The sequence below is a fragment of the Megalobrama amblycephala genome, linkage group LG6 (genome assembly GCF_018812025.1).
Source record: "Megalobrama amblycephala isolate DHTTF-2021 linkage group LG6, ASM1881202v1, whole genome shotgun sequence".
Taxonomy (NCBI): domain Eukaryota; kingdom Metazoa; phylum Chordata; class Actinopteri; order Cypriniformes; family Xenocyprididae; genus Megalobrama; species Megalobrama amblycephala.
Genome location: NC_063049.1, coordinates 28940127 through 28955151, shown reverse-complemented (window position 1 = coordinate 28955151; position 15025 = coordinate 28940127). Strand labels below are relative to the sequence as shown.

Here is a 15025-nt window from a genome sequence, read left to right as displayed (position 1 = left end):
TTATTAAAAAAGAAAAACTGAAATATCACATGGTCCTAAGTATTCAGACCCTTTGCTCAGTATTTAGTAGAAGCATCCTTTTTTATCTAATACAGCCATGAGTCTTTTTGGGAAAGATGCAACAAGTTTTTCACACCTGGATTTGGGGATCCTCTGCCATTCCTTCTTGCAGATCCTCTCCAGTTCTGTCAGGTTGGATGGTAAACGTTGGTGGACAGCCATTTTTAGGTCTCTCCAGAGATGCTCAATTGGGTTTAAGTCAGGGCTCTGACTGGGAAGAACAGTCAAGGAGTTGTTGTGAAGCCACTCCTTCATTATTTTAGCTGTGTGCTTAGGGTCATTGTCTTGTTGGAAGGTAAACCTTCGGCCCAGTCTGAGGTCCTGAGCACTCTGGAGAAGGTTTTCGTCCAGGATATCCCTGTACTTGGCCGCATTCATCTTTCCCTCGATTGCAACCAGTCGTCCTGTCCCTGCAGCTGAAAAACACCCCCACAGCATGATGCTGCCACCACCATGCTTCACTGTTGGGACTGTATTGGACAGGTGATGAGCAGTGCCTGGTTTTCTCCACACATACCGCTTAGAATTAAGGCCAAACAGTTCTATCTTGGTCTCATAAGACCAGAGAATCTTATTTCTCACCATCTTGGAGTCCTTCATGCGGGCTTTCATGTGTCTTGTACTGAGGAGAGGCTTCCGTCGGGCCACTCTGCCATAAAGCCCCGACTGGTGGAGGGCTGCAGTGATGGTTGACTTTCTACAACTTTCTCCCATCTCCCGACTGCATCTCTGGAGCTCAGCCACAGTGATCTTTGGGTTCTTCTTTACCTCTCTCACCAAGGCTCTTCTCCCCCGATAGCTCAGATTGGTCGGACGGCCAGCTCTAGGAAGGGTTCTGGTCATCCCAAACGTCTTCCATTTAAGGATTATGGAGGCCACTGTGCTCTTAGTAACGTTAAGTGCAGCATAATGTTTTTTTTTGTAACCATGGCCAGATCTGTGTCTTGCCACAATTCTGTCTCTGAGCTCTTCAGGCAGTTCCTTTGACCTCATGATTCTCATTTGCTCTGACATGCACTGTGAGCTGTAAGGTCTTATATAGACAGGTGTGTGGCTTTCCTAATCAAGTCCAATCAGTATAATCAAACACAGCTGGACTCAAATGAAGGTGTAGAACCATTTCAAGGATGATCTGAAGAAATGGACAGCACCTGAGTTAAATATATGAGTGTCACAGCAAAGGGTCTGAATACTTAGGACCATGTGATATTTCAGTTTTTCTTAAAAAACTGATAAATAAATCTGCAAAAATGTCAACAATTCTGTTTTTCTGTCCATATGGGGTGCTGTGTTTACATTAATAAGGAAAAAAATGAACTTAAATGATTTTAGCAAATGGCTGCAATATAACAAAGAGTGAAAAATTTAAGAGGGTCTGAATACTTTCTGTACCCACTGTATATATATATATATATATATATATATATATATATATATATATATATATATATATATATATATATATATAGATAGATAGATAGATATATAGATATATACACACAATAAAATATAATAATATAATTATTTTAAAAAGTAGTCTCTAATTTTGATGTGTTTTACTAATATTGCACACCACCATTTAGCATCAGCCAGTAATATTACACCTAACAGGAACACCCCCCAGAGCAGATGCTCTTGTTGTTCCTATTGTCTTGATTTCTCAACTGGTTTAGACATTAGTAATGACAGACAGTGAATATTTAAAAAAAGCCTTTAAAAAAACTCCTTTATAGATCTTACATCCTATTATTTTTAAGTGTGTACTACTTTGATGGTTCTAAAATGAATAAAACTAGAGGTAAAGGCAGCATTTCATAATAACTGTCATGAATAACTAACACATTACATTATATGTAATATACATATATACATTCATACATACATTCAAATAAAAGCTATGAAACTGTCGTTTCAATATTGGCCTATGTTCATATTTGAATGTACATTATTTTGTTTGTACACAAGTGTTATTATTTTTAGTCAAAAAATAATTATTAAAGTTAACAAAAAAAAAAAAAAAGTTAGACAAAGTTTGGACTAAATTGCCAGCATGCAGTTGAAAGGACTATCACAATTAGAAAACTGCCATTTTTGATAGTTAATAATAAAATCAGCAGTCTATAGTGACCAAAAAAAAAGAAAAGTTTTTTTCTTTTTTTCTCCTTTTCTGGTAAGCTGTTGAGATATGTGTCTGCTGCCACCTAGTGTCTATATGGATATTTGGGAATGGAGTGTTTTTCCACTTATAAAGCCACACTATTAAATCGTTTGACTGGCCCTTCAGGCAAATTAGTGGTTGATGTGAGGCATCATTTGAAGTTGTTTAGCTGTGTGCTGACTGGCTGTTCGGTCTCCTGCTCTGAACTGTTTACAGATGAGCAGACGCAGGTGAAGTCTCACTTCCCTAGTCAACACACTCTCAAGACAAAATATAAGCAGCATATCTGTGTACAACAGACACATACTGCACACTCTTATACTTAAAATGTTAAAATACAATGCAGGCTAAGAACAGCAGAAACTGTGAACATTTGCCTGCGCCTTGCTTTGATTATTTTGAGACCTGCAAACTTATAAGAGGTGAAAAAGCGATGTTTACGAATCGTTGTAGCGGTGTCTGGGGGCATCCTCACCCAGGAGAAATTTTATTTTGTGTGATTTTTAGCATGTAAATGAAGCATTCTGGTGCACTGATAAAAAAAATAATGGGAAAAGACATGCTTCAAGTAAAAAAAAAAAAACATTTATTGACGCTAATTCTGTAAAATTTACAGGGAAACCCAGTTGGTACATTATATAAAAATATTTTAATAATATAATTATGTTTCTGCATTTTTTTTGTTTTTTTGTATTATAAACATTTAAATGGTGGCTACCCAGACAGCAACATAATGTGGCCCAGATCCGGCCCACATCTGATACATGTGGATTACACACAGACCAGGGGCCTGTACCATGAAGCCGGATTAGCTGGCTACCCAGGTAAATTTCAGATTAGTTTGAACCAATCCTGGGTTTTAGGTACCATGAAAGTGACTTGGCTTTTAGCAGTGTTCATCACCATAGTAACTTACGCTCCATGGCCTAACCTGCTCCGGGGCAGGTTATGTTCTGGTTTAGAGATCTCAAACCGAAATTGGGCCAATCAGATGTGAGCAATGTGACACTGACACATCCAGTGCAATAAAGTCACTCCCCCAGTTTCTCCTCCTCCAAATTAAAGGTCACTATATAGCAAAAAAAATAAATAAATTAGTATATTCGTCAGTGTAAATGAATTTAAATACTTCATTTTCTTCAATCTCTTAACTTTCAGTAAAAGAGTTTTGAATCGTGCGAGAAGTGAATCTCTGTTTCAAAGCATCTGATTGGCTGTTCACCACTGATGTCACACATTCATGTGCACATGCTCCTTCAACTCAGGATCAAAGCCTGAGTTGACAGAGAAAGTTGATGATAAGCATCATGGTACCAACAAAGCCGGATTGGAGTGGTTTGGTTTTGTCAACTCAAAACTAATCCTACAACCATGAGTTTGTTCAACTACCATCATGATTCAAGCCCCGGATGTGGGCTAGATCTGGGCCGACATTATGTTGCTGTCAGGGTATCATAAAAAAGATTTATCAGAATTTTGCAGGTATGTATTTAGAGAATGAGAACATAAGAATGATAATATCAAAATTATATACCAGGTATATTTCATGAGATTTCTGTCAGTGATGAAACCTTTATTTAAAAACAAACTAAACCAAATACTGTTTTGTAAACATACAGTATAAACAGTGGCATCACTTGAATATAAAAAAAGTGTAAAAGACTTTTTGAAGCAGGTATTGTATTATATTATCATTTAAAGTAAAGTAAAGTTTTTTTGAATGATAAAACCTATTAATACTACTATAGAGTTGATGATTATATTGTTATATTAAACACCCAGTACAGCTCTGGCATCCCTCAGTGCTGTTTTTTTCCTCTGCAAATCTTGTTCCTGCTTCTCCAAGTCTGGAAACACACACATACACAAAAAAATTAATTCTCATGAAACAATGCCATTTGAGTCTCCACAATAATTCTCCTTTATAATGTGTGACTCATTACAAGAAGGCACAAACAATACTGAGTGATTAGACCAGAATTTACTCATATAGATTATAAGTACATACATTCAAATCTTACTTTTACAGGGTTTCAGTAATGTAACCCTTTAGATTTAGGTGGTTATGAATGAAATGCTGTACCTTGTTCCAGCTGAGTAATAATGGAAGGTAGCTGTCCAGATGCCTCCAGCAGTTTGAGAGCAACATCATAGTCTGTGGAATATTTAAAAGCAATCGGCCTTTCAGCTGTATAAAGAAAAACTCAACATTCCATCAGTTTTATAAAGGGTTAAAAAACATACAGGGGTATTTGAGGTTCAAGCTCAGTTGACAGCATTTGTGGCATAATGTTGATTAACACAAACATTTTAATTATCCCTCATTTTCTTAAAAAAACAAAGAAAAAAAAAAACATCATGGTTAAGATGAGAAACCTGTAATGGAAGAGAATGTGGATGTGGATTTTTGGAGAATTTCAAAGCAAAAATGTGGAGCTTAAAATTTTATAAAAGCACATACATGAATTCTTCTGGTAAACCTTGTGTATTATTTGAGCTGTAAAGTTGTTTTCATTTATTTTTTGGGAATATTGCAATATTTATTATGAATGACTTATCGTGCACAACGTTCTGATGACGCGTTTACAGGTGCAAGGGTGGGATAACCTGTCACTCACATGAGATCAAAGCAAAATCAGACCACAACATCTTGTGACTATACTATTGAAATGAATGTTGTAATGTCTATAAAATGACCTTGTTCACTTGCAGATTTTTACTTTCTTTTAAAAGGAGGAACAAGTGAAATTTAATGCTTGTGATAGTATGCCACAAATGCTGTCGATTAAGCTTAAAGGTTTAGTTTACCCAAACATGAAATTTCTGTCATTAATTACTCACCATCATGTCGTCCCACACCCGTAAGACCTTCGTTCATCTTCGGAGCATAAATGAAGATATTTTTTGATGAAATCTGAGAGTTTCTAAACCACACATAGGCAGCAAAGTCATTGCACCTTTTGGGGTCCAGAAAGGTATTAAAGGTGCCCTAGAACCAGTTTTTACAATAGTTTTGGTAATATAAGTCTAAGGTGTCCTCTGAATGTGTCTGTGAAGTTTCAGCTCAAAATACCCCATAGATTTTTTTTTAATTAATTTTTTTAACTGCCTATTTTGGGGCATCATTAACTATGCACCGATTCAGGCTGCGGCCCCTTTAAATCACGCGCTCCCTGCCCCCCGAGCTCTCGACTATAATACAGTGCATTTAAAAATTTCACACAGCTAATATAACCCTCAAATGGATCTTTACAAGATGTTCGTCATGCATGCTGCATGCATGCGTCGGATCATGTGAGTATAGTATTTATTTGGATGTTTACATTTGATTCTGAATGAGTTTGATGGTGCTCCGTGGCTAAAGCTAACATTACACACTGTTGGAAAGATTTATAAAGAGTGAAGTTGTGTTTATGAATTATACAGACTGCAAGTGTTTAAAAATAAAAAATTGCGACGGCTCTCTTGTCTTCGTGAATACAGTAAGAAACGATGGTAACTTTAACCACATTTAACAGTACATTAGCAACATGCTAACGAAACATTTAGAAAGACAGTTTACAAATATCACTAAAAATATCATGGATCATGTCAGTTATTATTGCTCCATCTACCATTTTTCGCTGTTGTCCTTGCTTGCTTACCTAGTCTGATGATTCTGCCGTGCACATCCAGACGTTAATACTGGCTGCCCTTGTGTAATGCCTTGAACATGAGCTGGCATATGCAAATATTGGGGGCGTACATATTAATGATCCTGACTGTTATGTAACAGTCAGTGTTATGTTGAATTTGCCTGTTTTTCGGAGGTCTTTTAAACAAATGAGATTTATATAAGAAGGAGGAAACAATGGTGTTTGAGACTCACTGTATGTCATTTCCATGTACTGAACTCTTGTTATTCAACTATGCCAAGATAAATTCAATTTTTGATTCTATGGCACATTTAAAGACATTTAAAATAGTCCCCGTGATTACAGTGATTCAACCTTAAAATTATGAAGCGACGAGAATAGTTCTTGTGTGCAAAATCAAAACAAAAATGACTTTATTTAACAATTTGAACTGTTGTCATACGCAGTTGGTGTAGCGAACACAGTGCAGGCTTCTGTGTTTACGTCCAAAAGCCGGCTCAGTATTTTTGTTTTGTTTTTGCGCACAAAAGTATTCTTGTCGCTTCACAACATTAAGGTTGAACCACTGTAGTCACGTGGACTATATTAAGGATGGATCTCAAAAGGTGCAATGACGTTGCCTATGTGTGGTTCAGATACCCTCGTATTTCATCAAAAATATCTTAATTTGTGTTCCGAAGATGAAGGTCTTACGGGTTTGGGGTGACAGAAATTGCATTTTTGGGTGAACTAACCCTTTAACTTGTATTGAACCTGGAATATTCCACAAAACCAGTTTGACGCAAGACTGTTCTCACCTTGGTGGCTGGCTTCCTGTGATTGTACTCTTTCTCCCAGGCTGCTCAGCTGAGATACAAGCTCCGAGAAGATTTCTTTAGTCCACCCAGCCTGATTGCATCTAGTCCAGAATATGGTGGCATTGGACTGGGTGTCTCCTGTGCTATTTACATCAATAGCATCTGATGCAGCGGCCAGATCTGGTGATGTAGACACCCCAGCAGGAGGAGAAGGTTCTGATTGCTGCTTGATGTTGAAGTCAGATGCTGAGAGTGTTTGTACAGCGGTTGTTACCACCATTAGCTTTGAATGCTGAGGTGACTCTGGTTGCCCTTATGGAACAAAAATATATGGGAATATACTGCAAAATATAATACGATATATTACATAATACATTTCCATATATGGGAAAATAGTGCTTATATTTTTCAATATACTGCAATATATGCATTGGCCATGAATGGCTATATATTGATACATATAAAATATTTTATAAGTGAAGACAAAAATAGCATTAAATTCATAAAGTTTTATCCTTTATTGTGTACATATATTGCACATGTTCCCATATAAATGTGAATGTATTGTACACACACACATATATATATATATATATATATATATATATATATATATATACACGTTCATGGAATGAATTACAATTAGTGGTTACAACAGACTTCTAGTTCCCAGCATGCTTTGCTTCTGACTGTTAAAGGAGAGTAAATGTTAAAATTAAGTGCTATTTCATGTGTTTTGCTCAATATTGATATAGGGGGAGATCTGTTAGTGTTTAATGTTGTATTATTTTGGAATTTAAAAGGTTTTCTGGTATGTGTGAGTTTTTGGGGTTACCATTGTGCTGAAGAGTAGAGCCTGTGGTTAGGTTGACGATTGGCTGAACACCATTAAGATTATAATAACTTTATTTAAAAAGTAATGGCTCTGCATGCTATATCACAGTGATAGTCTCTTTGGTAGAAACTTTAGTATATGCAGGTGTGCTTTTGTTAACTAACTTGAAAATATGAAACATTTAAAATGTAAATAATTATAAAATATAAGAAATGTGTTTATACCTCATGAGTAAATTTATATCCGCAATATATTATACATGCAGTACCATATCTGATCACATATAAATCTATGTATTATGAAGTATATTACTGAATATAAAATTACATACATTATGATATATTAGTAAATATATTATCACATATTTTTCAATATAAAAAAAGCAGAAATTTCTTATGTATTATTCAGTATATTGTAACATATTTACGCAATATATTTTTCTGTATATTTTCAAATATACTATTAAATCATGTAATATATTGATCATTCATATATAGGGAAATATATTTTCTTTTCATAAGGGATGACCTAAGAGACCTTCGCTGTCGCAGTGCCAGTCTGGCATAGAGTCAACAGTACCTGGTGAGACTGTGTCAGTGGGTGGAGCTCTGGGCGCCGGGGAGGTTCTACTTGTGGATGGTGTTTCCTCATGTTCAGGGGCTGCGACAGAACCAGGTGAGGTGCAAACAGCCTCTGGGGCAGCACTGACAGGTGAACCAAGTTCTAGACTGTGCTCTGAAACACAGAGAGAATCTATTGGCACGCAGATTCACCCCTCATTGAAATGACCGCAGCAAGACAACAGAAGAGAGATAAACACACCTGATTCTGCTGAGAATCCCGAGTCCAAAATAACGATAAATGGAACAGTGGTATGATATCTTTCTGATTGTAACAAACTCTGAGACACTTCCTGACAGAGAGAGAGAGAGAGAGCACTGTAAGCAATCACACCATTAACTAATGCATGCTAGTTAGGTGTGATTGAGTATAGTGGTGAGAACAATACGTTCATAAGTTTGTGGTCAGTAAGATTTTTTTTTTTTAAGAAGTTAATACTATGATTCAGCAAGGACTTATTAATTGATCAAAAGTGACAGTAAAGACATTTGTAATGTTTTTTTACAGTCTATGAATGTTACAAAAGATTTCTATTTCGAATAAATGCTGTTTTTTTTTTAACGTTCTATTCCTAAATTACGGAAGAGGATTAGGGCCAAGCAATAATAAAAAAATAAAACCATCTCGAGATTAAAGTTGTTAAATTTCGAGAAAAAACTTTTGTTCTCATAATTTAACGACTTTTTTCTCGTAATTTAACAACTTTTTTCTCATAATTTAACGAATTTGTTCTCATAATCTAACGACTTTTTTCTCATAATTTAATGACTTTATTCTCAACATTTTATCTCGACTTTTTTCTCGTAATTTAACGACTTTTTCTCATAATTTAACGAATTTGTTCTCATAATCTAACGACTTTTTTCTCATAATTTAATGACTTTATTCTCAACATTTTATCTCGACATTTTTCTCGAAATTTAACGAGTTTTTTCTCAACATTTTATCTCAACTTTTTTCTTGAAATTTAACGAGTTTTTCTCGTAATTTAACGAGTTTATTCTCAACATTTTATTTCGACTTTTTTCTCAAAATTTAACAACTTTAATCTCGAGATGGTTTTATTTTTTTATTATTGCTTGGCCCTAATCCTCTTCTGTACTAAAATAATGTATCATGGTTTCCACAAAAATATTAAGCAGCATAAGTGTTGTCAAAACTTATTTATTAAGCACCAAATCAGCATATTAGAACAATTTCTGAACAGATCATGTGACCCCGAAACTGGAGTAATGGCTGCTGAAAATGCAAAGGATTAAATTACAAAGTTATTTTGTAATAATATTTTACAATTAGTTTTTACTTTAGTTTTTTGATCAAATAAATGCAGCCTAGAGGTTCAGCATTAGATACTTCTTTCAAACCATTAAAAAATCTTACCAACCCCAAACTTCTGAACGATAGTGTAACTGTACTGGACTGTGATGGATTTCCCATATTGAACATACTAAATTTTATATGGTATTGGATGTATGTTTACAGTTTTGGAGTTATTGTTCTGAGCGTTCCATTTCACAGGAAGAATTAATTGTGGGGGCAAGTATTAAAAATATTTAATTTTTGTTACTTTTGGTGGCAATTTTGTTCAGCGTTTTTGTTCAGTGCTGGCCTGACGGCTTGTTACAATCCTGGGCTAAGGAGAAGTTTTCCAAAAAGCAGGGATGCAAACAGGTAAGGAGGAAAAAAGGTGAGAACATTGCGCGGGGCGGGGGCATGCTGCACACTTAATTTTTTTTTTTAAAGTTATTTGCTTTACATGCTCATTTGTAGTTACTTACAGGCTAGTAAAAATAAATGTAAAAATCCCTTAAATGTTCAAAACTGTAATTTTTCTTGCAAAAAATTAACATTGTTGCAACATTTGACCAAAAATCAACATTTGGTTAAAATCTCATGTTATAAAATAACAAAATGCTATGCAGGATACCCTTGTAAGACCCCCCTACCCCCCATAAAACACTTTCTCATCGGATCTATGCAAATCCCACAGGTGACCTATTTTGATCTCAAAAAGGTGAGTTCTCACCTAAAGGAGTGCATCTATGAAAAAGGTATGGGTGAACTTGGTTTAATTTATATATCTTCCTCAAGCCTTGATTCTTTCTTGACATGTATCAGACTAAGTATGTAGCAAACAATGCCTGTCCCAATGTGCCATTGAGGTTTTGTGTGTCCTTGTGTTGTGTATTTGTTGTCATTTTTTTCCTGTCAAGTGACATGAAAATATCAGTAAATACATCTGAAAAATACCCATCAAGACTTGTTTACGGTGTGACGTGAGTGTGATGTATTCTGTACAGATGGACTCACTGATTCAATGTCAGTGTCATCATCATCTTCTCCTGAAAATAATGAGACTTTCTTTACAATAAGGAATGATAAATAATAATTCCTATATATTTAATTTTAAAAACATAAACAGTTGTACCTGTGGTTGATAGGTTGAGTTTTTCACAGGGCCTGCAGACAAAGTGAATTTTTCAGGCAGGTTTCCCCTACATAACTTTACTATAGTAAGTTTTTGCTAAAATGCCATGTTAAACTGTGATAATCTTGTATTTGTACAGTTTTGAGAAGCATGTTGCCTGAACACAAAACATACCTTGTATTTTCAGGCACAGGAGTGGACTGCTATTAAAAGTGAACAGAGGAACACTTTATTGCTATAATGTTATTGATACTGAAACTGACGAATGCTTTTAAGATTCATACACTCATTGTGGTGTGATGTAAATACGATCTCAAAGGTATAGTTCACCCAAAAATGAAAATTCTGATATTTACTTACCCATGTCTTCCTGAACCTATATGACCTATCTAGAAAGTATTTTGCAAAATGTCAATTTTTTTGTCCATATTAATAGTCAATGGGGTCCAGTCATACAGGATTGGAGCAGCATGAGGGTGAGTAAATGATGACAGAATTTTATTTTTTGGTGACCGGTCTCTTTAAACTTGGACTAGCAGTTTCAGTGAAGTTTAATATGAAACTTTGGTGTATACAGACACAGTGAGATTTTATGACACAAGACTCACATTGGGCTGTTTTGGAAGCACAGACTCCTCCAGATCTGACGCTACAGGAGCTACTACAGGGTCAGTGCCGACGGGACTTTCGTCATCTAAATAGAGACATATTATTCAAACTGTTCTGATTTTAATTACTTGTTTTATGCAGGCTAAGAAATACCTACAATTCATATTCTCATTTTGAAAAACAGAGAAATTAAATTAAATAAACATTAAACACCTGAGTATACAATGCATTTCTTAATTTTTCTTCTGGGTGTTTCCAATTCTGGTGAGCTAAAAGAAACCAAACAAAAGATAATCACAACAAGTCTGTGATTAATAACTGGAAAATATTCTGTAATTAAAAGTTTGTACTACTTACCGTGTTGGTGAATCAGATGTGCTCTGTTATTAAATAATAAAAAATATAAGACAGAAAATAAGAATAAGCTATACATTGTTAATCAGCATTATTCAGTTAAGTTTGACTATTTGTCTTCAAAAGGCATTCTGACAAGACCCTATCTGTTTGATGATGGAGTAATGCGATCAATATGTCCATCGCTCAAAAATTAAGTTAGGGTTATGAAGTGATATTTAATGATATTTGTAAACAAATTTTAGTCCGTTTTCTTAATGATGATAACGATGATGACTGCACTAAAGAAAACATCAATAATTGTGTTTATGAGAAGCAAAGCTTCAGTGTGTGGTTCAGGTAAACAAAATGTCCCCACAAAGATGGCAATATCCTAAACCGCTGTCCTTGCGGGGACATTTTCTGTCCCCAAGAGGAAAACAGCTTATAAATCATACTAAGTGATGTAAAATGTAGGTTTAGGGGATAGAATATACAGTTTGTACAGTATAAAAATCATTATTTCCATGGAAAGTCCCCATAAAACATCAAAAAACCCAACATGTATGTGTGTGAGCTGACCCTGCCATGCAACTCTCCTGGATTGTCTGCTGATCCACAAGCCTTCTGATCAGACGTTAAGCCCCCATTCAATGAACCTAACAAACACAGATGCACCTCATACTAGAACGAGCCACTGTAATATCAGTATCATCACAATCAGCTCCTGGAAATAGTGAGATTATGTTTCTTTACAGTAAGAAATTAAAAATGAACCTTTACTTTCACACACAGTGTTCATTTGTACCTGTGGCTGATGAATTGAGTTCTTCACGTGGCCTACGAAGACAGAGAAACTTGTTGACGGAACTTATAGACAAGGATTTTGTCAGTATAATGGATGAGTTTAGTCCTAATCACATCTCATCCTTTGTTTCTTATTAATGAGTGAATAGAGGTCAACATACCCTTTACGTTCAGGGTCAGGAGTTGAATGCTATTGAAAGAGAGCAATTGCTACAACATTACTAACACCTACTATAATATTAGACAATAAACAATTTCTTTGCTGGAAACAAGAGTTGTGAATTTGCAGCCTGAATTGAATGTTTACAATAATATGTAATTAGAGATATTCACATGACGCACACAGACACAAATTAAACAGCCAGATTATATCATGAAAACTCACATTGTGCTGTTTTGGAGGTGTACACTCTTCTACATCTGACTCTACTGGAGCAAACACGAGTTCAACGTCATCATCTATGATAAAGACATCATAATAATCCAATTTTATTAATGTTTTACATTTAAACTGACTCAAGTATGCATCAAAATGCCAAAAACAAGTTATTATTCTCATGTTGATGAATAAACAGATGTAACGAACAGTGAATAAACACTCTACTTCCCTGAACTGAATTGGGTTATTGAGTATTATTGTAGTACTGCTTAATATAAAGCCTTAATCGATTGCATAAATAAATACCAGACTCTGAAAACTGTTGAGAAGTAAGTAAATCTGGTGACTTCCTCTTTTTCTTTCTGGACAAACTCACTTCTGATGACCTGAAAGAGCGCAAACACAAGATCATCTGTAGTATTTACACTGTAATTACTAATGTGACAATGTTCTGTGATTAAACAGATGAGGAGTAACACACAATGCACACTTACCCTGTAGATGAATTAGATTCACTCTAATATTAAATAAAGAAAGAGAAGAAAATCACATCTAGACTTTAACATAGTAACCAAAATGGATGTGCCACTTATATGTCTTTATTTCAGTATTGTGCAGTGAAGTTTTTAAATGAACTGTCAATGTGTGTGTTTATAAAGAGGAAGTTTGGGCTGTATGTGTGTATGTGTGTGTGCTGACCCTGTCAGGCCTTCTTCGTCCATGACTGTTTGCTGATTTTCGTTTCTTATTAGAGCCACTGAGACCAGACGTTGAGGCCTCTTGCAAATTGAATGAACCTAATATACAAACACCAACTCAAAAAATCTCAATTTTCACTAAATAAAGTTGCTTACAGATTTGCATCACTGATACAAATAAAATTGCAAAAAAATAATTTCATAGAATTTCTTAAACACTTACTTGTGCCTTTGGATTTTGAATCATGTAATTCACAGAGCAGTCTAAAAGGAAACAATGGTTAAGCTATTTTACTACATTTTCATTTAACGAAGACATCTAAAAAAACAGATTCTTTCATCTTACTTATAACTGCCTTCAATATGATCTTCAATGGTTTCAGCTTTGGCCTCTATAGCACAAGGATAATGGTAAGAACGCCTACATCTCTTGTTTTCACATCCTGCTGTAGCCCCATTTTTATTACAGTGGTGGCAAAGCTGAAAATAAATACACAAAAAGTGTGCATCAACAGACAATCAATACAAGAATATGATGACACTTGTGTTACATTTTAAAATACCATGCTTAACAATCAAATTACATGTACTGTACAAAATCTTGTCATGTTTAATAACTTTTGGAATATAACACATAAAATGCTCCTAACTACAATCATCTGAAGCTACGCAATTCCACTTTGTTAATCTATATTATTGTTATGTGTTATGTAAAGTGTTACAAAAAGTTTCGAGAAAAAAGTTATGCATATAAAATGAATTTTTAGAGGTAGTGGAAGTGTTTGTGCATTTGTTTCTGCGGTTATACGCACTAGCCTCTTTCCTCTCCTCAGCTCTTGCATTACATCTTTTACATCGAATCCAAACAGGTCATCATAGGTGGGCGAGTTCTTGCAGTAGATCCCTGATGCAAACAACTGAGGACACAATAAAATAAACACATGACAAACAGCACCAATAATACATTTCCTTAAGGCTTACAATATGCAAACAGGCTAGTTACCAAACAGTTCTGGTGTGCGGAGATGTTCTGTTTGGATGAGAGAGGTCCAGTGATTTCGTCTTCGTCTGATTTCTTGCACAATACACAATTGATTTTGTGCGGTGATCGATATTGATCCGAGCCCATCTTGAGCTCTGCGGGCCGGGCTGGTATTCAAAAGCGACTCACGTTGTTTTCATTGAACTGTTTCTCCAGTAGAATTAAGTTTCGGTTTCCGTTTATTGCCCCTGCTGCTCGAAGGCGGGTCACATGAGGCATGCATGAAACCACTCTTGTTAACTACTCGAACAGACAGTAACTGCCTTTCTAGCATCAAACATATCTTCAAAATCGACCACTTTGAAATGTATTCTTAATTTGACTAGCAAAAAGCATTTGTTTTGTTGTTGTTGTTGTTGGTCTCCCTGCAGGGGGCGCTCGGATTCACCTTTGAGCCTTATTCAAATACGTAACGTTTTTTTTTTTTTTTTGTATTACAAATTAAAATCTTTCAATTGGTACCAAACAAACACATCCGATAAAATGACAATGTAGATAAAATGCATATATATAAAATCTTTATCTTGTAAGCACAAACGATAATGATTGGTCAATCCTGACTAACGCTGTGAAAAGTAACAGGTACCACGAAACAGCGATTATTTAGACCAGAGCGAAGCATA

General features: G+C 35.3%; 1 protein-coding gene across 2 annotated transcripts; it reads right to left on the bottom strand.

Annotated features, from left to right (window-relative positions):
• Positions 1-2781: 2781 nt before the first annotated feature.
• phf11 (PHD finger protein 11) lies at positions 2782-14773 on the bottom strand. Of its 2 annotated transcripts, none has more exons than XM_048193720.1 (22): positions 14364-14773; positions 14173-14277; positions 13707-13840; positions 13584-13624; positions 13362-13459; positions 13157-13179; positions 12969-13048; positions 12669-12742; positions 12445-12473; positions 12285-12316; positions 12059-12135; positions 11501-11523; positions 11357-11412; positions 11143-11228; positions 10709-10734; positions 10535-10566; positions 10417-10448; positions 8308-8398; positions 8065-8220; positions 6651-6962; positions 4302-4373; positions 2782-4065 (listed from the first exon to the last, which is right to left on the bottom strand). In XM_048193720.1, exons 1-22 carry the CDS (start codon positions 14487-14489, stop codon positions 3989-3991), a joined length of 1782 nt encoding a protein of 593 aa, XP_048049677.1. In that variant the 5' UTR covers positions 14490-14773; the 3' UTR covers positions 2782-3988. The 2 variants fall into 2 exon arrangements, with proteins under 2 accessions (XP_048049677.1, XP_048049676.1); XM_048193719.1 differs by having other exon boundaries at positions 10709-10737; positions 14364-14772.
• Between the last annotated feature and the right edge of the window lie 252 nt (positions 14774-15025).

Excerpts from the sequence above, each read along its gene's own strand:
- phf11 (XM_048193719.1), bottom strand. The coding sequence starts at position 14,489 with ATGGGCTCGGATCAATATCGATCACCGCACAAAATCAATTGTGTATTG. Across the intron at positions 13,625-13,706 it reads CATATTGAAGGCAGTTATAA|ACTGCTCTGTGAATTACATG; the intron begins GTAAGATGAAAG and ends GTTTCCTTTTAG. Across the intron at positions 4,066-4,301 it reads TATTACTCAGCTGGAACAAG|ACTTGGAGAAGCAGGAACAA; the intron begins GTACAGCATTTC and ends GTGTGTTTCCAG.